Source organism: Lissotriton helveticus, chromosome 1_1 (genome assembly GCF_964261635.1).
Source record: "Lissotriton helveticus chromosome 1_1, aLisHel1.1, whole genome shotgun sequence".
NCBI classification, from domain to species: domain Eukaryota; kingdom Metazoa; phylum Chordata; class Amphibia; order Caudata; family Salamandridae; genus Lissotriton; species Lissotriton helveticus.
The window spans coordinates 436047354-436073704 of NC_136057.1; the positions used below are offsets into that span (position 1 = coordinate 436047354).

General features: G+C 39.3%; 1 protein-coding gene across 11 annotated transcripts in view; it reads right to left on the reverse strand.

Moving 5' to 3' along the window:
* Positions 1 to 2918: 2918 nt before the first annotated feature.
* Positions 2919 to 26351, reverse strand: part of LOC144810903 (uncharacterized) — a 283608-nt gene continuing 260175 nt past the window's right edge. For 5 of the 11 annotated variants that reach the window (XR_013606888.1, XR_013606890.1, XR_013606887.1 and 2 more), the window contains 3 exons: positions 24308 to 24407; positions 21090 to 21192; positions 2919 to 3185 (listed from right to left, as the gene is read on the reverse strand). Coding sequence is in view for 1 of the 11 variants with exons in the window: in XM_078673822.1 (XP_078529948.1) it covers positions 3094 to 3185; positions 24308 to 24407 (192 nt within the window). In the remaining 10 variants the exon portion in view is untranslated. The remainder of the gene's footprint in view (positions 3186 to 21089; positions 21193 to 24307; positions 24408 to 26351) is intronic. The other 6 variants (XR_013606892.1, XR_013606886.1, XR_013606891.1 and 3 more) reach the window with 4 other exon arrangements.

Here is a 26351-nt window from a genome sequence, read left to right on the forward strand (position 1 = left end):
TGACTGCTGACTACAATAGAATATATTCTTGAAAGTACAATAATTTCCTAATTAAGGTGCTCTAAAACACATGAAAGCACTGCATAAGTCACAAAAATAATATATATTCTACCCTATCCAACCCCCAAAAAGCTGTGTGTCAAGTCGGGTGGTGTGCTGATGATTCTTCAGTATTTTTTGCAAATCATTTATTTTTTCAAGTGCATAAAAGTGAGTGGGTAACTAGTGGAGTAGGTAGATAAACGTGGAATGTTACAGTCCAAATAACATAGTCTTCCTCTGCTTTTTAGTGGTGTTTATTTGCAAGGGGAATGTGTATTCTAATTTAAAAATATGACACTCACTGAATATGAGTCGACTGGATCTGCAAACTTCCAAAGTATTTACTCATTTTCATCATATACTTATTTTTTTTCTTGGAAACAACTAGATCAGTTTTACACGTTTTAAGAGGGCACATGGTCCAAGTAGGTTGCATGTGTAATTCATATTTGGTGAAATTTGATGCAGATGCTGTTGAGCAATTTGTGCTGGACCGTCTTTACGTTTTTAAAAATGACTTAAAATCCTTTTAAACATTTTCAATACTGAGCAAACCCTTAAAGAACTTTACTTGTGTATGCACACATATGTCAGAAGGTTGTTCGAAATCTGGTGAGTGTCAAAAAATAGTAAAGTAACAGGTAAAACAGGGGTTTAATTCCCTTCAGTTTGGCTATTAATATCGCTGACACACTATAGGTTAGATAATGCATTATTCACAGACATTGCTTCTCCCACCCTGACTATTTCAATAGTTCATGAGAACAGCATAATTGCTGGGGATTATCGAAAAACTTTATGAGTAAGGAGTAAATCAATCTTTATTTGCAGATGTATAAAAACCGTTGCAAAAACAGTACAAGTCAGTCCTGTGTGTGTTCCTGTCAAGCTGCAGAAAGGTGTACAACCCCTTCCTGGGTTCTAGAGACATTTGAAATGTGCTTCCCATCGGTTGAAAGCATTAATTATTGGAAATGATATAATTTCTTAGAAATTATGAAACATAATTCACACTGGCATGGCATAAATTCTGTGAAATATGGGCTTTGGAAATATTGCTGTTTGTGTAATAAAGCTAAACGTCCAGTTTTTTTGGTAAATGTGACCCAGGATCTCGACATGACAATATGGACTTTATTACACACGTTGCATGCAATAGTTTTTTTGGCTGCATGTTAATTTTGTGTTGCTTTCTTGAAAAAGGTGTATTTTTTTAAACAGGAGAACGTTTATTGAAAAGAGTAAGAGTACTATTGGACTATTTTGTTCGGTTGTTCGCTGTAAGCAGAAGAGAACAATACTTAATTATGTAGTTAAGAATGTAGAAATTTTGAAAAAACACCTTTTGCATTGCTAAATACAGTCTGTAGAAGAGAGAACATGCACTAACTAAAATTAAGATGTTTACATTTTGCTTACATTCCGTGAATAGATTATTGGGAATATAATAGACAGTGGTCATGGCCAGTGGAATAATGCAATTCAGTGGCTGTAGTGCTACCAAACTTGTCAGTGTTACTAAACTTGTCACATCATTTGCCACATGATTTGAAGATTTCAATAAAAATGTCGTGTTGAGCTCAAATGCACCAAAATATTACTGTTAAAGAATGTGTGGAATAATTTGCCCTTTTTATTGCCAAATTTATTTGGTTTTCTATTTCCACATAAACCTATTGGTCCAAACAATGGTAGAAGTCTGCAGAATGGTTAAGGACCTGTGAAATACTTTTCATAATTCACGGGACACTGTAAAACGTGGGTTTTATTCCACTGCATTGTGTGCAAAAAAGAAAAAGAAAACCACAATCATTTAAATAATAATATACAGATGAGCATAATGCAACATGCTATTTACAGCTACTGTTGAGTGTGGAGAGGGGACATGACTCACAAAAGGCGCGTTAATAATGCTCCCCCCATTATGTTTTCCCATGTCAATATCCCTGTACCATGTAATAAATAAGTAAATATGTGTTTATTAGTAGAGTTGCAGTAAATAATATATATTATTGGTCTACATTTACTTTCACTGACATTAAATCTATAAAGATGCATATAAGAAAAAAATCTCTCTATATGTGTGTGTGCACACAGATACACACACACACAGACACACATAAATAAATACAATCAGGGAAAATATTTTATAGTGTGTAATATATGGTACATTGGCTTTGAAGAAGGGAGCCATCATGCTGAAACCACTACTTTGACAACAGCAAAAAACAAAGAAAAAGGTTATCAAGAGAACTACATGGAGGTTTGTGTGAGGTACTGTATGTGGTGTGTGCATTGGTAATCATAACTGGCAAATTTGATTGGTTTTGCACATTTGAGGTAGAACCATAACGCACTTTTTTGCTGTATTTATTTTGTAAAAATAAATACAAAAACATATTGTGGTCTATTAGCACATATATTTAGAGCAACTGCACTAATAAACACACATCCACAAATTTATTCCGGTGATACTGTGGCACTGCAGTACTAAGAAATTGACATGAGAAAATAACACTTTACTGATTCACAGATTGCATGTTACAATTCATTTTCATATATTTCTTCATTTATTTTATTTCACAAACATCAGTGTTTTCAAACCCCATAGTTCACAGATTATATGTCACACCAGTGTATAGTGTGCCAGAGTGTAACATGAAAATGCATGACATTAAAAACTTCAATTGCTGGGATAATCTGGTTAAAATCCAAACAAAAATAATTGAAAGTTGCCAGCTATGGTAATAGTACACTCGTCAGCCATAACTTCACCAAGCACTGAAAATGATGTCATACATGATTCCATAGACTAAGGGGTTATCCACAGCGGGTTCTCCACCACCCAAGGATTCAATGACAACACAAGACCATGCTTGGATTTAAATAACAGGTTACATTTATTACAGTTGTGATTAAAATCAAAGCATTATACTCATAAATCAAAATTCCTTGTGAATATTTACAAGGTACCAGACACAGAAATAGCAGTTTTCATCTGTCCCAGCGACACCCGGGAGAACCCCCTGGGTGCCTGCATTTTGAGAAAAATCAAAGGAGTCTACCCAACCGGTTCCAACTCCACGACTCACATAGGGCTAGTGGTCCATGCCCCTTGATGTATGCTCTTGTTGACTCCACACCTGGAAAAACAAAACAGAATGAATATACCGATTGCATCCATCAGTATTACTAAGCAATCTGTTCTTAAGAAAACTTTTCCATTTCAAAAGTCCATCTCAATTACTTACTCCTTATTTCTGCTAAATGAAACTAAAAACCAAGTAATCACTTCTCTAAAGCTAAATTTGAGGGATAGAAGGGTGGGTAACACAAATTCCTTCTTTGCTGGTGATGCATCTGTCAGGGCTCTTGCCAGAGGAAAAGGTGGAGTTCAAGGCCTCTCCACCTGCCTTTATCTTCCCCACAAACTCGTCCCAACAGGATGCCTGCCACCACTTTTCAAGAATGAGTTCAGCTTTCCCCCTCTTCTAGGGGCCAGAAGTGAACCACTGTTAGAGGGGGGCATAAGCTTGAGAACCTTCCAGGCCTACCTAGAAGTTAAGGCCAAACAGTTCATTGGGTGGTGAACAATGCCCCTCCCCCAGTCTATTGTTGCTGCTCCCTTAAACCGGAGCACTGGGTTTCATAGATAACATCATCATTTATGACATCATTGATGATAACAACACATCCAGCGGCGGCCAGCATGTCTCACGGGTGGCGGGGTGGGCGTGGGAGAGATTGTGGGGGAGGGTCATGTCGGGGGGGGGGGTGACAAATGTAAAAAAAACTTACCATGCTGCCTTGAGGAACAGGAAACACAGCAGCCCCCACTGACTAATCACAACACTGCAATGCAGCTTTGTTATTGGTAAGCACCCAGGCTCCCCTGACCAATCACAAGGCTGCAATGCAGTGTTGTGATTGGCTTGAGCTTCCTGGTTCGATGCTCAACCAGGGAATATGGGCCTGGACATGTTCTCCACACAGGCCGTAATGCAGCCTACATGGAGACTGGGAAAAGTGTGCATGACTGGTTTGGGCGGCCTGAGAGGGCCGATCAAACAGTCACTGCGCACTTAGGAGTGGGCAAACCACTTTTCCCCTGCCCTTCTCCGAGAGATCAGCCTCGCCACCCACCCGCCTGCAAAGCAGCACAAAGCATAAAATGATAATGGCACAAACTTATTTTATGTTTCTACTATGTACACACTGCTTAAAAGCAGTGGGACAATGCTCCTCCACCACTGAAAGTTACCATCCAGAACAACTAACCCAAAACTGAGCAACTTTAACTACCACAGGATTAGGGCCTCCAACCTGAACAATTTGGGAGCCATCAAAACGGGTGTCAGCATCTAAGCCAGCATGTGAAGTTTCACAATAGAATAAAATAGGCCAGAGCCGCTAACCTCACACTGAACAGTAGGATTCAGCATAGCACTTAAGACAGCTGCTCTTTACAATCATCATAGCTTCCACTGTACTTCAAACCAATAGCCAGTTCAGCGAGGACGACTTAGCATGGCAACTGAATATAATATTGAAACAATAAGCCAGGAATCAACATCTCCCAGCTCAGCAGCCAACCTGGCTAATCAACATAACCTGGGGATAGAATGTAGCGTTCCAGCTAGAGCTGCCGACTTTAGAGCTAGGGAACCAGGTTTGAGCCTCTCCGTCAGCTAAGTACCCTGTGATTCTGGGCAAATCACTTAATCTCCCAGCGCCTACCAAAATATGAATGGGTCCTTGTGTAACATAACTGGTGCTCATGTAAAGCGCTCCAATACCTTCGGGTCGAGTTTGCTCTATATAAATCTGCAACAAAAAAAACGTAACCTTCGCAGCACTTAGGGCCAATAGCCAGACTAACACCGGCATTCTGGTTCTGATGGTCTTAATCCACTCAACCATTCTAGCTAAAATAGCAAGCCGATACCAACACTAGCATGATCAGCCCAGCAAAGGAGTACACCAATGAGGCCATAAAAACTAGTCCAATAGCATGAGTGGATCAACATCAATGGCCAGCACAGGGGGCCTACAACCAGGCTAACACTGAAAGCCAACGAGGGCTGCAGTTGGATTCTTGAGCATAGAGTATAGGATGTGCCTGATTCTTTCTATCTTAGAATTCGGTGGAAACAAAAAACACTAGCAGTGCCTGCCCCATCCCATGTTCCCACTACGGTCCCTTTTGCAGCTCTTCTTCAGCCTAACTGTTGTCTGTGTCCTGCACTGATAGGATTACTCAATGGGTTTCCAGTTCAGATCTAATGTGGTTACGAAAAAATAAATAATGCTTTGTAACAATCATTTTCACTGAAAATGCAAGAAAGACAACTACTTGACATAACGTAAAACCCAAACTACTGTGAGTGGCTAAGAAACATCCAGATTACTGTTATTAAATAAATTATGCAGTGCTCTTTATATACCAAATCTAGACATTTAATACCTCCAGGGTTTGGGTGAGTTTAGGTTATGTTACTCCAATTCAGAAGTAATGTATTTTTATTTTCTTTCTTATTTATCTAAACAGAAGGACATTCAAATACAGTACAACATGGTTTACTTAAAAACTGGTTTGTTGCATTGAATTATGTTAGATTAATTTCATTAAATATTTCCTATGATACGATCTTCCCGGTACTCAAAAGAATAATACTTGAACATTCGAGAGCCATCAGAAATACTGATATAAATTATCTAGGGGATAGAATACTTTGAAAGCTGCCACGAAGGGAAGGAAGACTTTCATGCGTAGTATGGCATGAATTGTTTCCTGTTTTTAATGATAGCATTTTATTTATTTTATAGGCTAAGATGAGGTTTCACAGAACCATGCAAAGTTGCAAATGCGAAAGAGAAATATTAAAATTGCATTACCAATGCCCACAGGGAGAAGATGCGTTTTTTGAAAACTTGATTTAACCTTTTGATTATGAGAGAGAAAGTTAATGAACATATAACTGATTTGCCACTCAAGTGATTTCAAAGTATGCATACACATTGTTTGTAGTGCACAAATTTGACTAATTGAAGTATTTTTCTATAGTCAGTGAACCCATCATGGCCACATGTGCATTTTGTGTAGCTTGGGCACTTCAAAAAATGGGGAAGGAATATGGAACAAACATGACAGTTATCATAAGATGATGTTACAAGGGAACTGCTACTTTACATACTGTATATACAGTCTTCAATGATGTCAAGTGTAGATACAGTACAAGGGGTAAACTAAGCACGAAATAATGGATGCCGTGGCACATTATGCAACTGATGTTGTACCCTAATGTACCGTGTTACGTAACAAAGCTTTGAAGTTTTTTTGGAAAAACATGAACATGCATTTCACAGTCTCCTGGCTTGTGATCAGGACCCGCGTCTACTCCGCACAGGCAAACATGTGCAGTTGGTCTCCCAGGTCTTGGCTAAACTCATGAAGACTTTAAAAAGTGGGCCTATTTGCTTTATCAAGGGATGAACATATCAATCCAGATAAAGCAGTTTATAATCTTTCCTGAAAATCACCAATATCTTTAATCCAATGTATATATCTGTAATTCCTACAATGCAATGTTTAATAATAGTGATTCTTTAAAAAATGTTTAATAAAGTTTTAATTAAAAAAATCTCTTTCTGTTCAGTTTCAGTTTTAGCATTTTTTAATATTGCATTTCATGGGCTGAAAAATGTAAAAAATAAAAACAGAGACATCCTTTTTTTTGTTGCTTATTAAATAAAACTAATATATCTCTTAGACTTTCTTTAATTTTTTTTCAGTCCATAAAACACAATCATAAAACCAACCAAAAGAGTGGTCCCCACTCCAACTGAAGGCCATAGAGCTTCAGCTAGGAGTGGTTAGAAAAAATATGGTAAGCTCTCCTGGGGTCATGGATTTAATGACCCATGAGACTTGGGGGCAGATTACGATGGTGGTCAATCGGACCGCCGCCCGCTACAAGCAGATGGTGGTCCGACCGCCACATTATGATGTGACCGAAAGTGTTCCTTATCGCGGTGGCTTGGGCTGCGGCCAAGGAAAAGGGCTGCACCACAAGCCGCTGTGATAAGGAGCACCTCCTGCACCTCCATGCACTGTGTGCCATGCACCATGTCGTGCATGGCAAATGGTGCATGGAGGTGAGTGGGGCACTACATGTCCCCTCAGGGCCACTTTACAGTGGCCCACGATGGGTTGAGGCCCTGTTTGGGACTTGAAATTCTGTTTCCGACATCCTTTTCAAGGCGGTCTTTCCAACAGCCATCATAATCTGGGCCTAGCTGTTTTTTTAATGTTGCTGTGGTCTGCTATACTCCTTGCAGCCCCTTACAACATACGAAAATGCATGGCGGTGCCCCTCCTCCTTGTAGGGGCAATATCAAGGAAAAGGAACATGTAAATAGCCCTCGCAAGGTATTATGGGGTGCTTCCTCACGAAGCAGTGAATAATAAATCAGCGGTCTTGCTGTTCATTTATTCTTTTTTTTCTGTTTTGTGGGTCTCTCGGTGCAACCCAGGACACTCACATGCTTTATTCTATTAGGGGGCTATGGGGGAGCCAGCATATTTTATATTATGAAGGTGCCCCAGTACTCGCCCATCAGAGGTCCCCACGAAGTAGGGGTTTGTTGGGGACCCTGCGAGCACCCCTAATTCCTTCATGGCCCCAGCCATACTGGGTACTGGTTGGAGCTGGCACTTTTCCTTTCCCTCCACCCAAGCAGGAGCATCATTTGTTTTACTACTTCCACCAAGCACAAGCAAAGTTGAGTTCCCTGCCCGGATAGTGCGGGCAGGAAATCACAGGTAGCCCGTGAGTAAGCTCCACAGGACACTGTTTAGCATTGTGCCCTGGGGGATGGGGTCTCCAGGGGCAGATACATGCATGGGGAGGGGGACACACAACCCCTCCCCTTCTTTTAGTTATTTGGCCCAAGTGAATGAAATCCCTGGGACCAACCGTAGCTTGGAGAGGGGTAGCATACCTCCCATTTTAAAAAGTTTTTTTTTACAAATCAGCCCGAGGGATGGGGCACCCAGGCCCAATAGTGGCTTCCGGAGGGGGGAGCACATACCCCTCCCCTATATTTAATGTTCGGCCTCGGGATGGGGTCTTATTCCCTTTCATTTGTATTTGGCGCTGGGGAGGTGGTCCCCGGAACCCAACAGAAGCTTGGGGAGAGCCACTCACATCTGTCCTCAAATATTTTATAACAAGGAACCCTGCACCATGGCCCATTTACACCAAATTTTAACAAAGCACACTTTGAGGAACCAAAATCTAGTTTCCTGTCAAATTTGGTGTAATTCTGTTCAGCAGTTTTTGCAATAGCGCTGTTCAGAAACATTTAGGGAAAATTAATGTTTTTTTGTTTTGGAATCCCTGCCATTTTCTCTGCCCCTGCTTGATGGATCACTCTAAAACTTTCCATGTATACAACAAGACAAATTAAATATACTTTTTGGAACGTTTTGAGAAGATTTTTTGGACCGCGCCAAAGTTATTAGCAAAACAATAAAGGTTGGAACCACAGACCTACCTATAACTATGCCCCTAGGTAATAAACACACCCACACCCACATCCACACACACACACACACACACATATATAACCTACTGCCAGTCACCAGTAGGTAGTTATAGTTAGGACCTAGTTTCCATAGGAAAGTGTTTTTTGATTAGCCCATATCTGTTGTACCGTTTGACGAATCTTCACAAATATTTCACCAAAAAGGGTGCTGTTGATTCTAGTTGTGCACGAAAGTGTCGGGGTGATCCGTCAAGCAAGGGCCTATAAAAAGGGGGGCGGGGTAAAAAAAGTGCTTTTTCCATGTTTATTCCTATAAGGATTTTAGACACAACTACAGGCTGAACCGCTGAACAGAATTACACCAAATTTGGTAGGAAGGTAGATCTTAGTCCAAAACGTGATCTTTTTGTGATTTGGTGGAAATCCGTTCAATAGTTTTCGAGATATTAACTGAAATCTTACTTGGATTCACAAATCCACGTACTAACAGCAATGCCATGATTGGCTGGCCCCAACCTGAGTGGAAAGTTTTGGCCACCATTTGGTTCATTGGGATTCAGTTCCCAGTGGGGAAAAAAAGTAAAAAAATGATACAAGAGGTCAGTTTAGAGGTACCCTGACCCAATGGGACTAATGGAGGGGTCTGTGAGGTACCCCTCATAGGCAAGACATTGTCCAAAACCCTTTTTCTTTACCACAGGAGGATCCCCAGATCCTCTCCTGATCCTCCCGGATTCGGGTAGATCCTCAGATCCAGACCCCAATTAAAAAAAATATACACTCTCTCACATACCTGCACACATACCCACGAAATCACTCACACACCCATGCAGCCACGCACACATCCACTAACAGCCCCTCAAAACCACTCACACCCACTTACAGATCCACACAGCTTTCACACACCCACTCACATCCCTTACAGACTCACACAACCACTAAAACACCCACTCATACCCATACAGCCACCACAGACCCTCGAAACAACTCACATACCCACTTAGCCACTCACACAACCAGTCACACAGCCACTCCCAACTACCCACTCACAGACCCACACATCCAGTCACACACACACTCACACACCCCCTCACACATCCCCCCACACAACCAGGTAGCAGGGACATTATAGTTAGAAAATAGCCTTACAACACCATAGAAATTCATTGGAAAATTCAAATGTTACAGGGACATTATAGTTAGGAAATAACATTAAAAAAACTTTAGAAATTGACTTAAAAAACAAAGATTATGGGTACATTACAGTTAGATTCAGTTTTTTTATGCACAACACCATAGAAATACAGCACTTATATTTATGTCAAGTAACTATAACTTGTGCCCTAAGGTAAATATAACTCATGCTTTTGCCAAACACTGCTAATTACCCCACATATTACATCACTGGTGACATCGCCCATGACATCATTGATAAAATCACTGCAACATTTGCAGGGAAATTATTGATGAGAAAACTGTGCATGGCAGGGGTGTGAGTTATAGTTACCTTAGGGCACAGGTTATAGGTATTTGAGATAACTATAACTGCTGAATTTCTATGGTTTTGTGCGTGTAAAATCTGTTATTAGAATAATGAAGTAAAAAAAATTATAAGCAACACAACAGCCAAAGAGAGGTGAGATGAGGGGTAATATGGAGGAGCAACAAGAACACTTGTTGTTGGCAGATCCAAAACTGGTGAAAGAACTTCAGGAACTAGAAAGTGAAAGCAAGCATGGGTGGTCATGTTACACTAATTGAACAGGTAGTAATTACAAATATGGGCCTGGATGTATATGGGGATGCACCAATCAAGTTCAAACTTAACTGAAAATGTTTGCAGAGCATGCCTAAGGATACCATAGGCTTTTATTCAGATTAAGTAAAACAAGATATAAATACATTGAACACCCATGTATATAATGGAAAATGGAGGGAAGAAGAACATCAGAAACGTTTTCATACCCTAATGATAGAACTACGAAATAAATCTTATTGTATTATAAGGAACTCAGTTAAATGAGGTAGCTTTGTACTGTGGCCAATGGAGAAATACCTAAAAGAGGCATATCAACTAAATGATGAGATATGCAGTGTCCTAATCCCCATGGGGACTCTTTTGGAAGACAAAATGAAATATATTGATGACCTAATGGAGTGGTGAGATAAAGGACTCTTGAACCAGAATGAGTACATATTCTTAAAAAATTACCAGCCATGAACAACGGTCTTTTATATGCTCCATACAATTCATAAGAGTAAGACATATCCACCAGGAAATCTCATAATCTCTGGCAATTGGTATTATGTCTGAAAATGCTTCAAAATATGTGGACTATTTCCTAACTGACTTTGTTACGAGCTTGCCATACTATGCCGAAGATACAGCAGATTTCCTAATAGGAATCTTTGATTTTCTATAGGATAATGAATATGAACTTATGACAATAGATGCATCAGCCTTGTACACAAATAAAAGCAATACGTGTGGGTTTAGAGCAACGGAACACTTTTTAAGTGCAAGACCACTCAAGTTATGGGAACATACGGAGACATTGCTAACAATGTCTAAGTGGTGCCTGGAAAATAAAAGCTTTCTGTTTAATAATGAATTGTCAAAACAATTAAGAGGCATAGAAATGGATACCTGTTTCCTCCCCGCTATGCAAATTTGAAAATGGGCTAGTGGAAGAGCAGCTACTACAGAGCGAGTATCAGCATGAAAGGCAGAAAATGTGGTGTCATGGTGCCGATATATTGACAACCTCTTTTTTATTTAGAAAGGGTCTACTGAAAGTGCATCCGAGTTTGTGAAAATAATTAATACTTTTAAATTAGAATTTTGCCAGCAAAATAAACAGAGGGGAGGTAACATTTCTTGATTTTATTGTATGTGTTAAGGATAACAGGTTGGAAACTAAATTGTACAGGAAACCAACAGCAGGCAACACAGTCCCCCACTACCAGCTTTCATCCAGATAGACACAAGAGAAGTGTACCATGCAGTGAGAATTAGAGAATTATGAGAAATTGCAGTGAGAAAGAAGAAACAGAGTTAGTCCAAGAGGAACTGACTGAAAGATTCAGGGAGTGAGGATATAGTCTGACAATTAAAATGGACATTAGAGTTAAGTCAAATTAGGAGAAGAAATAGAATCTGCTGTTTTAAAAGAGAAAGGGAAAACAGTTGAAGAATCAGAGCTTAGGACTAATAGCAACCTATATCAAAGAGCAGTGTGCAACACAGAAAATAATGCAAAAATACTGGCACCTGATAATAAAAATGATCCTGTGCTGGGTAAAACAGATCCATTAAAACCAGGAATTACCTTCACAAGAGCCAAGTCGATGAGAGAGGACTTACTGAGAAGTAGCTCAGAGATGACACGTAAGGAAACCTGGTTAACAGAAAGCCAGGACCTCAGAAAATGAAGCTGATATAAGCAATGCCAGAATGGAATAAACAACAATGACTTTGATTCCCCTTTTCATAAGACCCCCCAAAAAATCACAGAGAAGTACCACTGTAAAAGTGAATATGTAATGTATGTCTTGAGGTGTCCCAGTAACTTGTTATATGTAAGGAGCACCTTCTAGCTCACAAAACAATAATGCAAAACATACAGGCTGTTAAGAACAGGGGTAAGAATTATTCGGTGGCTCACCACTTCACGGAAGTATACAATACCAATGACAGGGACATAAAATACTTTGTTATAGATTCTGTACCAGAAAGGAGGAGATAGGGAGAAAGATCTCAGAAAAATAGAATCGAGATTCATCATCGAGTTGAATACCAAGACACCAGTGGAGTGGTGTGGCTCACTGGTTAGAGGTGGCAGACCCGGGAGCAGAAGTTGGCCCGGGACCAGGGTTCAATTCCCGACGCGGCAGGGTCGTGGACCAGGGTCAGCGGTCTTGACAATTCTCGCCTCGGTGCCTACTCTAACCTGGGGTCTCACTCGGCAACTCTGGGCATTAGCTTGCCTAATCTCCACAACGGCCCCATCAACGCCGGGGATGCCTGGCTCCACCTTGGGGATTCCCAGTAGGGACCATCCCACAGGGAAAGCCAGGACGGGTTCCCCAGTGGTATACAGCACCGGGACGCCCCTTTGCTGGGGCAGCTGTGCGCTTTACAAGTATACGACATTTAACATTTAACCTATGGGTCTTAAAATGGAGCAGGACTTCCCTACACACCCATGACCCTTACCCTCTTATTCAGCGATGAGGAGCTATCAACTTCAGGATACATGAGTAGTAACAGTACATAAAATATGCAACATGTTGCCAGGATTCCGGTAATATTTCAAGAATAAGATTATTGTAAAGTATTTGGTGAGGAATGAGAAGATATGGGAATATAACAAGAAGTACAGAGAGAAATGAGTTAAAATCAAAGCCATAGCAGGATTGATCTATGGACAATATGTTTACTATTGTATGTTTGAACTTGATAAAACGCTATGTGTATATTTATGTATATATAGTTCTTGCACCTAGTTACTTTATCAACACTAGCTTTTTTTTAGTGGGGGGGGGGTACATGTAACTATTGATTTTGTACCAATGTGAGCATAAAGTTGGATGATCATTTGTCATTGCCATCCTGAAGAAAAATAAGCTCACGGGGCATGATTGTGGTAAAAAAGAAGACTGAGATGGTAATCTTGAATTAAGCTGATGGAGGTGGAATATATGTAAAAGAGGCAAGAAGCATGAAAAGAGTACATCAGAATGATGCTTTGAGTCTATTGTACATTGAATTTGTATAATGTGCAATATTGGTGAAACAACTTTTTATATTGAGAATGGTCAGGCACAATGTAGATAGTATGTTTTCTATATTTATAGATGGGATATGTGCTAGTGCACTTTAAATATCCATCTAAGATCGAGCTTCAGCATTTGTGAGCAAGGCTGTAGAGGTGGCCAAACGTGTCATGGCAGCACAACTCAAGAGAAATAAATAAAACTATTGTTTGCACATTTCAGTGTGTTGCCAGTCTTTCTGGAAATTAAGAGAAGGGATTGATGAATTTTATGGAGTGAGCCCACACCCCATGTATATATCAGGGCTACTGGAATTATGCAATTCTGCTGTTGCAGAGTTTTTTGCATAATTATGGATTTGCCATGTCTGCCACATAATACACCACCTGTTACATAATCTTCAGATTTTAACCAAAGAAATTTGTTTCTAGCGCCAATGGATTAAAAGTTACTATAAGTGTGGTGACACGAGTCTCTATGTACTGGAAAGCTCTTTGCAAAAGGTTGACTGGTTATCTTTCAATTGCTTATTGCTGTATTTGGGTCTTAAACGGATACCAATAAGGTGAAATATTTGCCCAGACAGCATTACCATTTGTAAATATTACAAAATAATGAAGTAATGCTAAGGCAAAATGTGTAGCATTGCGTTGCATAATTTGCCTTTCCTTGCCGCATAATTTGGTCAACCCTGCTGCGTACATACATATGAAAATATGGCAGAACCATGCATGGAGTTAACATGCATGCCTTTACAAAGCTGTCATTATCTTGCCTGGAGTGCCCACCTCTTCTCTTTTTTGCAAAGACAGTTCTGAAGAATATAAATATAAATATAAATATATATATATATATATTTATAAATATGTATATATATATATATATATATATATATATATACATACATTTATTTATTTATTTATTTAGTGTTTTATATAGCACAGACATGACACAGAGTAGGGTATCAGAGTGCTTTACATTTACCTATCAAAAAACAGTTGAGTTACCAGTCAAGTCATCGAAAATCCGTAGTTGTCCATTGTTTTTGAAAAAAACATTAAGGCATAATATACATATGTAAGATCCACAACACACAACATTAAGGCATAATATACATATGTAAGATCCACAACTAGGATAAGGTTCGCTAAACATTCGCATTTGTAGGATCTTGGTGGATGAATGAGAATGGAGTGACTGTAGAGATTAAGGTAGATATTTACTCACATAAAAAGATTTGGCTTCCTGTTTGAAAGAGGAGATGGACAAAATACTCCTAATGTTCGGGGGAAGAGTGTTCCAAATTCTAGGGTTTGCCCCTGAGAAAGCTCAGTTATAAGTTCTTTTCTTACGGAACCGGGCCGATTTCAATAGTAAGTCTGCATGGCTCCGGGAGATGAGGCATCCTCCTGATAGTTTGATTTTCTGGGCTAGGTACACTAGCGTGTTGTAATGTATTGCTTTGTGAGTGTTGCATGCTATTTTTGATTTATTCTTGCTTCATAGGGCAGCCAATTAAGTGCCTTCACATGGGGGGTGATGCGGTCGAATTTTCTGGAGCCGGTTATAAGTCTTGTGGCCGTATTGAGACAGGCTTTCAGAGGGGCTGATGAGATCTTGGGAGACCAGCTAGAGTTGTGCAACCATACTCGATCCTTGAAATTACTAGTGCCTGGACTGCGGTTTTCAGGTCTGAGTTGTTTAAGAAAGGTTTCGGTTTTCTGAGGTAACTTAAATGGAACTGGGCGTTTTTTGTCATCATGTTGATATGTGATAACATGTTCATATTTTTGTCTAGAACAATTCCCAAGGATTTGGTAGAGTCTACAATCCTCAAAGTACAGTTTAGTGCCGTGATCAGATTGGTCCATTCTAGGATGTTTCTTAGCGCTTTTCTGGGGGGAAATCTACAGGAATTTGGTTTAATGTGGGTTGAGCTTCAGGTGATTACTGGTTAACCAGTGGAGGTTCTCTTTAATGCCTGGTTTATGATACCTATCTCTTCTGGTGATGTGATCTTGATGTACAGCTGTGTGTCATCTGCGTACATGTGGAATGAGATGTTTGCTTGTTGTAAGGTTTTTCCGAGTAGCTCTACGTACAGATTGAATAACACTAGGGATAGAGTTGAACCCTGAGGAACTCCGATCGCATTACTGGATGACGCTGATAATGTTTGGTTGACTATGAATTTTTGCTATCTGTTCTCTAAAAATGAACTAAACCATCTTTGGACTGTACCATCTAATCCCATCCTATTTTTCATGTGATCTAGTATTTTAGCATTGTTTACCGTGTTGAATGGCGAAGAAAGGTCGAGCAGGATTAGAAGGCAGGTTTCGTTATGGTCGAGGGCAAGTAGAGTGTCATCCATGATGTGCAGCATTGCTGTTTCCGTACTATGGTTAGGTCTAATTCTGATTGGAAGTCACTCAACAGATTGTATTCTGAGATATGATGGCTCAATTGTTGTTGTACACATTTTCCCAGGATGTTGGCAAGCATTGGAATGTTTGTTACTGGTCTGAAGTTGTTAGGGTCAGCGGGGTTCTCTGTTGTCTTTTTTAGGATTGGAGTGACTTGCCCTATTTTTAGGCAGTCCGGTATTGAGCCTTGAGCTAGCGAAGCGTTAATGATCTTTGTCCATGAGAGCATGAGCAGATGGTTTATTGTAGACCAACACTTTGCTGGTAAAGGGTCGTTGTAGTGATTGTTTGGTTTAGTGCACAAGATGATCTTTGCAATGTCTAGATCAATAATAGGCTTGAATTCTGACCATCCAGTGTTGTTTGTAAGCGTTTCCCTGTCTGGTTGAGGTTGATTCTCATATGCGGTGCTCTTAGTGATCCAAAGGCACTCAGCTGCTTTATTGAGCTCCCCTGCCATCAATTTGGCTTTGACGGTGAAGAAGGAGAAATCTTCACTGCTTATACTCGATGTTGTAGTTGTTGGTGTAGATTTGGCCGTTTTATTGGATTGATATTTTAGTGTACTGTTTTTCGCATTATCCAGTTTTTTCCTGAAGAAGACTTTTTTTGAGTTTAGAATGCTTTTATTGTATGCTTCCTGGCCTGTCTTAGTTGGATGAGATGGGGTGAGGAAGGGTGTTATCGCCATTACCGCTCTGTGGATCTGAGTGAGCACCTTTCTTCATCGAGGGGTCCATTAAACCACGGGTTTTTGTCTTCGTCAGGGTTCCTTTTGAATTTTAACGGGGCTAACTCTTCAATGATATTAGACATTGTATTGTTGTAGTACTCCGTGAGGTCACTAACGTCCACCATATTACTAGGAGGATGCAGTTCTGTGTCACAGCGTGCTGCGATGTTGTCCATGTTGAGCACTCTTGTGTCACAAATCAATTTTCTGGGTTTTATTGGTTGTGACAAGGCTTTAGTTTTCATGAAGGGTATATGGTAGGTAACAATGTGATGGTCAGACCAATCGCAGGGGGTGATTTGATATTATCGATAGCTTTTTCGTTTGTTATGATCCAGTCTAAGGTAGATCCTTTGGAGTGGGTTGAAAGATGGCATTCTTATATATATATATAGGTTTTTGGGTGGCAATGGTATTTTTAGGGTTTAGGGTGGGTAGTGGTTTAGGGTTGTGAGTTACTAAAATTAGATATATAAATATATGTGTATTTTACATATGTGTACATAAATATATATACACACATATATAAAATACAAACTCACACACACATATATATATATATATATATATATATATATATATATATATATATATATACATAAGATAGACATATATTTATATATCTCATTTTAGTAACTCCCAACCCTAAACCACTACCCACCCTAAACCCTAAAAATACCCTTGCCACCCAAAAACCCCTACTCACCCTAAACCCTAAAAATTACCTGCCCACCAAAAAACTACACCCACCCTAAACCTTAAAATTACCCTTGCCACCAAAAACCCACACCCACCCATAACCCTAAAAATACTCTTGCCACCCAAAAATCCACACTGACCCTAAACCCTGAAAATACCCTTGCCACCCAAAACCTCCATACCCATGCTAAACGCTTAAAATTACCCTTGCCACCCAAAAAACCCACACCCACTCTAAACCCTAAAATTACCCTTACCACCAAAAAATCCACACCCATCCTAAACCCCCAAAAACTCTTGCTGTACCATTTTTATATATATTTATATATAGATATAGTACCAAGAGGATTGCGAATACTAATAATGCCCACATTAAATGATTTGGACCCTGACCTAATAAAACAGTGGCAGCAAGACACCAATGAGTGTTCATTTAAATTAATGAAAACACTGATCATACATGCGGAAAGAAAACTGGATAAAATTACAAGCACAATCCAAGAACTGGAACAGGAATTGGCCACATTTCCAACATCAGAAGAGAAGAAAAAACTAATTGAGAACATGGAGAAGAAAATAAACAAACATGAAACAGAGGTAGAAAAAAGGAAAGCGAATAAATTCACCCGGGATAGGAAGGAAAACGCAAATGGCTGCATTTACACATTTGCCCGGAAGTATGACACTCTACGCAATAGAGTTGTCATGGACAAATGTGCAGGAACTGTGACATCAAACATTGTGAATAGTTCGGAAGTCAGCTCTGCCGATGAAGAAACCAATATAACTCCTTTGGATTTTCACGGGGAGATTCGACTAGCACAAATGATAACACGACAAAAAAGAAGAGGCATGGTATCTACGTGGGGAAGGGGGCAGTCCAAAACAACACCAGAAGGAGCAGAAGAGGGAGCAAAACCAAAAAGAGGAAGAGGAAAGGAAAAGTAATCATGAAAAAGAAAAAAACCCTCCTCAAAAACAATCTAGTGATTAACATCACGAATAAAATACTAAATGTAACACATCTCAAGTTACTTAACAGAGGATTGTCCTATTGCCCCAATAAAGATACGGATATATCAAATGCCCGGATTGACCTCTATAAATGTTTTCGAAAAGTGACACTTAAAAAATACTTTGCTGAGAAAAAATCTCAACCAAGTGGTTCCAATATTGAAAATATCAACCTATCCACTATTGTTTAAAAGGATTTACCTGCTATGAGAACACTGATATCACTAGGAGAAGAGGAGATATCAGATATAGGGGACAGCCAACACAGCCTCGCGATGGACATTGATCTTTGTAACAGCATGGAGATAGCCACAAATAAAGGAGGAGGAAGCAGACTTAACAAACAATCCAGTTTCTGTCCACAACTACCACCAGGGAACGAAGTGGACTTGTTCCATGAGATTATGGTGGATGAAAATAACACAATATCCAGTGAGTCAACATCAAGAACATCAGAAAGGAAATATGAATTGGAATTTGACACCAGGGGAATATAAAGCGATGACAGAGCTGAGAAATGAGTCAAAAAATATCATAAAAGGCTCCGACAAAGGAGGAAATATTGTGGTTCAGAATATGTCTGACTACATAGAAGAAGACAAAAGACAACTTGGAAATAAAGATCATTATGAGATTCTTCAACAAGACCCTATGGAAACTTGGACCAACGAATACTATTCAATGTTACTTGGATGAAAGGAAAGGGGCTTAATTGATTTTGATGAATACCCTGTTTTAAAAACAGATCACCCCATTAAAGCGAATATTTACTTTCTACCGAAAGTCCATAAGGCAATTCACAAACCTCCTGGAAGACCAATAGTTAGCTCTATAGGATCACTTCTAGAAACGACATCTAGATTTGTGGATATCTTTCTGATGAATTAAGTGACTGGCTTATCTTCGTATCTAAGAGATACCATGAATTTTCTGAACAAAATCAGTACAATCGAATGAAAAACAGGGTTGCTAATGGCAACGATTGATGTCTCTTCACTCTATACCTCAATAAGGCATGAGGATGGAATAAAAGCTGTGGAACAATTCCTACAGCTACGACCAATTAACTTTTTGGAACATACTGCCATGTTAATAGACATGTTAACTTACTGTTCACAACACAATGCTTTCCTCTTCATGGGTGATCTCTGTGTGCAATAGACATCTTAACCCAGAGCCATTTAGAAATAGGAGAACCAAAGAAGAACTCATGGTTAAACACACCAGGATTCTGGAAATGTGCGAAATGTCGAGCATGCGAACATGGCTTCAACATAACCAGCTACGAATTACAGAATGGCAAAATAGAGAAGATCCAGGATCATATAACGTGTGAGTCAAAATATGTGATCTACAGATTAATGTGTCTGTGTAAAAAATACTACGTGGGTAGCACAATTAACAAACTGAAGTTAAGAATCTGGCAACATTTGCGTGCAATAAAGAACAAAGACCCGAATTATCCAATGGCGAAGCATTTTTACGAATACCATCAAAGTGACTATAGCCAATTGAGATATGCTGGAATCAAAATTGTGAAACCTGCGGAAAGAGGCGGTGACCGAACGCTCAAATTGCGCAAAATGGAATCAAGATTCATATTAGCGATGGGAACTGAACATCCACATGGACACAATCTGGATGCGGAATTATTTGTACATCTATGATTACCGAAAAGCCACAAATAACTGTATCTGATCAGATCTGGAGGAACACATAACATCATTTAATGATTCCCTTCTGGTTGAACTGACAATTTCTGTAAATATAATTCAGTGACTCTTTTGACTTAATCAAGACATTGTACACATTTTAATGATAAAGAAACTAGCAAAATCATGTAAAGAAATAAAAAAGATATCAAGAACAAGGTGCAACAAGAATTTGATAAACAAAACCCTTTTGTAGATAGACACCTAACATATACTCCCAGGACTTACAAATTGGAAGTATGGAAGATCATGTACATCAACATCAAGAATTAAATTGTTGGGTTTGATAGACATATCCGGATATGTACTTCACAGAGAACTGTATGAAATGTTCATCTTGAAAACCAGACTATATGCAGGTACTGAACATGATCAATGTGAATGAGGGATATTTGGACACTGGGAGATGAAGTAAGAACTTACAATTTTGGGTAATGGGTGGAACAATCATATCAGTGTCATCATTGATTTGAGATTGCTTTCATTTTCATACGACTGCAAATAGAGGTACAAGCAGAATGTTCTCTCATCCTACAATGCTCCATAATTAAGAGGTCAATGTCAAATGTGTCGTTTTGAAATATACTTTACAAACATTTATAATTGATAAATTGGCAGGAGTGACATACCATTTTAGGGTATTACTGAAGAGAGACAAAAAATGGATGTTGAACATCGCAAAAATCAATATGTGGCGACTTATCACCAACAATGTAAATTCGAAAAACATGTATATATAGTACCTGAATACGCTTATCATAAGTTGGATGTAAAGCAATTGAATGTAATCAATGATGACTTGCATACTTTATGAAGGTGTTTTGCACAAAATCCTGACATCATATTATATATATGCTCTTTGATGTACTTTACAATGAAAAAGGTAAAATGGCTACAAATTCTTGCCATGGAACTGTGCTGAGGTTAACAGTCTAGTGATTTTTATAAAACAAAGTTTTTAAAAAGTTTAAAAAGAGCTGTAACACAAACAAGGGAAATGCACTTAGCATTTTAAATACAGTCTAGACATGGGGGGACTCTATGGTCCAGTCGAAGGCTAATGGTAGCCGAAACGCGTAGGCCGTCCTAATTCTTGCACATTTGCACATGGTGTATTAATAAATATAAATTGAAACTTACCCTACTGTGGTGCCGTGACTTTTGCCGAGGAAGAAGGCGAGGGAATCACAGGAATATACATATATATATATTTATATATATATATATATATATACACACGTACCTGCAAAATACGTACATTTTCGCTGTAAAGGTATGCGTGGTAAAGGCATATTTATTGTAAAAATATGCGTGGTAAAAGCATGCATGGTAAGAATGCAGGCGTTGTAAAGCCTGCGTTGTAAAGGTATGCGTGGTTCCCACCGCGTTGTAAATGCTGATTATATATATATATTTATGAAGAGTAGGATATATAGAAAGTTTCAGAAGGAACAGAGCTAAAAACAGCAGTTGTCATTCTGAGGGCTCTTGATGGTAAAAAGGCGGCATAACTTAAAGTACAAAGGCTGTGATGAAAACCAAATAAAATGTGTAGAATAGATACCGAACACTAGAGTTTTAATGCATGCAATAAACACAAGCATTCATTTATAAAAAACATTGAAAAAACTCTTTGTAAACATAGGGTTGAAACAACTCCCACCGTCTTACAAAACATGTTTTAGCACTGGGTGTGTCACTCTTTGTCAACGTGGAGCGGTAGAAAGCTGTAGAGCTCTGAGCTCTGCACTGTGGTACTGCACGACTTCAAGTGCTAAGCATAGCATTTTTTAAATGTGAGGCCTTTCATCCCATTGAACGTTGGAAAGATTTGCAGCCATATATGTTATTAAATCAATATAGCTCTGCCGGAATATAAATAGTTATCTGCACCAGAGCACTGCTACCTTCCCAGCAGGCACTACCGGAGGGAAATAATATGGGTCACTAAAAAAGTCACGGGAGAATACTTGCATTTAGTTTGCAGAAATTAGACAGTAACTTAGCTGCATATTTTAGATTTACCCGAGTTTGTTTTGGAGTGATTGCTTTAAAATTATCACTAGGCTTTTTTCACTAACTGTAAATGTATAAGATAATAATTTTAACTTTTTGTATTTTTAGACACTTTCGCCCTGACCATTCATAATTGAAATGTGTCACATTTACTTCTATATTTTTGGATAGGATTTCTCAAATAATTTGTATTCTCTGTTTTAAAATCAGGAATATGACCAAATAGACATGGAAGAAGAGAAACAACTGGTTCTTGGTAGATTCAGTAAGTCGTGCTCTTGTTAGAAAAATATGTCTGTAAATGTAAAACTACTGTAGTAATCCATAATAATCCAAGAATCCTTCACAAATTGAATACATCTTTTAAAAAAATGCTAAAATGTGTCCTAAATCTAAAACTGAATATGATTCTATACAAATATTTCTATTACCAAATCACAGAACTGAACTCATTAGTAACTAAACCAGATTTAACATCCCAACAGCCATGAAAAGTATGAGCAGTGTCAACCTCCTCCCTAGTAAAGTGAATAAGAAATCAAAGATTTTTTCCATAACCGTGTACTAAAACATACCTGCTAATATAACATAGTTGAGTGTCTGAAATGCATATATGTTTGTCTGTTATTTAGAGAATTATTTTATAACAAAGAGAACATTCTGCTGAATTAGGAGGAAAATGTTCTGACTCTGGTCATGCCGTTTGCAGTTGAAAAATGTTCAAATATTCAAAGATGTTTCAGAAAGTTGACAAAAGAAAGCTTAAGATGTCTGGTTTTTGTTATCTATGTGCCACTCCCACATTCCCATTTCAGAGAGCCTCAGGAGCAAAATAAGGAGTCCTAGACTAGCTAATGACAAGCTCATTGTTTTCTTCGCGACATACTTCAATTAAATAATGTTGTATGTGTTTGTTTCATTCTATTGAGCACGCCGAGGTCACCACTACTGGAAGGTCAACAAATGAAAGGCCTTCGGCCACATTCATAAAGTTTGTTTCCCGATCTGCGCGAGTGCAAAACAAATTTTGTGCAAAACAATAGTTGAATGTACACAAATTGCATTGCCTGGGCACTTTTCGGGAAGAAATGAATGTGTTGCACACGACCAAAATGTGCATGCTGAGGCAGGGGTGCATTTTATTATCTAAAGAGTTGCATCAAAATTTGCACCTGACACATATCTCCTGCAAGAATCGTGCTTAGTGCAGGCTCCTAACAAGAATGCACAGTTCTGACAGGGGAGAAAGTATCTTCTCCCAGCATTGCAGAGGTTTGTACTCCACAGCTCATATTAGCTTCATAGTAAAATGTATAGCTTTGTGCCACTACAATTTCATTTTCATGGCTCAATAGGTTTATATAGGTGTCTCATTTTCCTAGGGTTGTGTCTACACTGTGTTGAGTTTATGTTTCAGCAATGGCACGCCCGTATGAAATTGAATTAGATTCCAACATCTAGATATAGAATACAATTGAACTTCAACACTGAAATCATGGGAGTGAAGTACAACAGCATCTCCTTTTTGTCTTGTCTTTTTCTGTTTAAATATAGACGTAATATGTTCTTTCCATTTGAGTCTATTATGTGTCTCGGTGTAACCTCCTATTATTTTTGCCTAAAAGACTGATCTGCCCTCCATGTGCATTATTCTATCTATATCACTCTGAAAAAAACACATCTGAAACAGCTGCTGGCCTACAATGTGCTGTACTTCAAGTTGCTGTGGGATATACCTGCCCTTGGATGGCAACTGTGCAGTGCTAAGTGCTTTTACAGTGCTCTTTGTAGCATGGCAATTCTAAAATGTATCTGGAATGGATCTATGCAAAGTGCATATCTGATTCACCGCCCCTGTTCCACTCGCCTAGACATGAGCTATGGTGATTTAGAGAGCTCCCGACAAATGATAGATTGCATGTTTACAAGAAGATCACATGACGGGGAATTATGTGTAGGAGATACGTGTACAGCCATATGCACGCTTGCAAAATGACACAGATTGTGGCCAATAACAATTCACATACTTTATTGTACTTTCACCCATTTTTAATGTGTCTTACACATACACTTCCCTGAAAAGTCTTCATGCCCTTGACAGTTAAAAAGGTTCAAATGCATGCACTTTAATGCAGTGAAGCTGTGCCTGTGGTGTGCTGCAACTCTCTACTGCACGAATAGAATATGCAAGAAGCTGTGCCTGGTATGCTGCAACTGTCTACTGCACGAATAGAATATGCAAGAAGAGCTACCTGTGTGATATTAGAGAAGCATGCACATCCTCAGGCCAGCTGCAAATGTATCATTTAATATATATAAAGTTGGCGGTAGCTAATCCTCACCTCTTCCACTGCAGGACTCAGATTGTCTTTCTAAATAAAGGAAGCAGAATCTCGGATTAAAGACTGCACTCTGGATCCCATTATTCGAGTAGGTTCGTGTCTGCAACAGTCAATATTTGAAAAATAAGCTGCTGTTTGGCTTCGATCCATACTTTCAGTGACTCATTTTCATGCTGATGTTACTTGCCAATAAATACTAAGACAGTTAAATTATGCATCACAAGGGTTACAATCCATTTATATGGTTGCTTAATGTTATTAAATTGCATATATTTATTTCCCCCAGCTGTTATTGAGCCCGAATGCGTGTTTGGAAAGAGGAGTGATTGAGTAAGGTTTTATGACTCTGTCTTCTAAGTCCAGTACGCAACACCTCTATGGCGTTCAGTGAAACCTCGGGCATGTCATTTTATTCCAATGTCTCCATTAAATCAGCGCGATAGGCCAGCACGGAGCGTTTTACTAGACAGTGAATGCTTTCATGTGCTTTCCACGTGGACGAGGTCCCCACATGCTTTTATTTGTCTAAAGAAAAGGCGTCTTCGAGCCTCATTCACCAAACCATTGCTCTCCCCCTTAAAAGCTACAGTGGGCAGTTCCGGCTGTTTGTTGGATGAAAGAAGTATCTGTTTGTGGCTAACCGATTTTCAGCTCTGTAGGGGAGCACTCGCTCCCCATCTTTCAATGGGTGGAGAGGTGGCAGGTGATATGGATGACAATATTCCTGATCACCGTTAACCAGTAGTAGACACAAAGCTTTGAATTTCAAGAGCAGATGAATTGAAAGTCATTGCCTGATTGTACCAAGGTGACTTGTACACAATACGAGTTAATTGCTACCACTACATTTCCAAAGTCAATACTGACGCAAGATTTACCGTTAACCGGCCGAATGAAACTGGCATTTGAAAAATGTATTCTAATCAAGTTGAATTTGCGACAAGTGAACGCTGTTCTGGATTGAAATGGTGTTGAAAATAACAGTTGTATTGAAAAATACATCCGAATTCAGCAGAAGGTGCGTTAACGTGTCACTTTTTTTTAAAAGAGTTGAATTTAAAAATTAAAACCTATTCGGAGCTACATTTCAGGGTAGCACCAACATTTCCTAAAATGATATATAAAAAAAAATATATATATATATATACACCTGTGGGGTGTGACGCAGGCATGCTTACTTCTTGACTGATAAATTGGGCTATGGAAAAAACACAACAGGTCCATTCAACACAAATAGATTCTCCATACAGGATCCCACTATCTGCATTAAGCTACCGGTGCCTTCTGGAAGTAACCTCGCTCCTCAGCAGCGCGGTATTTATTACCTAAAGCGGAAAACTTATTTCACCTGTGGAGCTGGCTCTGAAAGGCTCAAAAAGCAGCACGTAGCATTATTCATGCATCACACCAAACTATGCCTCTCCCTGCTGTAAACAAGCGTCAGCACGGGCGGCCAGGCTCGCGACGTGTCCGATACGTAGGCATCTTTGACTCGACGTAAATCTGTTAGTCCACCGTCATGGCCATGTTGGCGCTCTAGGGGGAATTGCCGCTTCATAAAACGTACCCCTGGGGGTGTAACCTGTCTAATCCTCTTTGCCTAATGTATTGGTGATCTTTACTTAAGCAATGTAAACAGCACTGCCCCGAACAAAGAGGAGGTCATGCTTCCTGTATTACACTCTGACCTAGGGGTCGTGGCCTTTGTTCACCTCTCAATGGGAGCTGCTCTCTGAGGGCTACCACAAAATGGAGAACTAATTTAGGCACGTGCTGCCACAGAAAGGCAGAGTATCGGGTTCAATCCAGCGGATTTTCGTCTGACTGTTCCCCCGTCGAAACGACATTTTTAAATTCACTATTAGGTGCACTTTTCCTTATAACCTTTTAGTTTAATAACATCTTAAGCTTTAACATACTATTCCTTTGCCTGTGCCGGCTGACATTGCCTTCTTACAGGCCAGACCGTTATTTAAGTAAAATGTTTGATCTTTGTAAGCAGAGTATCATTAGTTTTACTTAATGCAAATGATGATTATTTTCC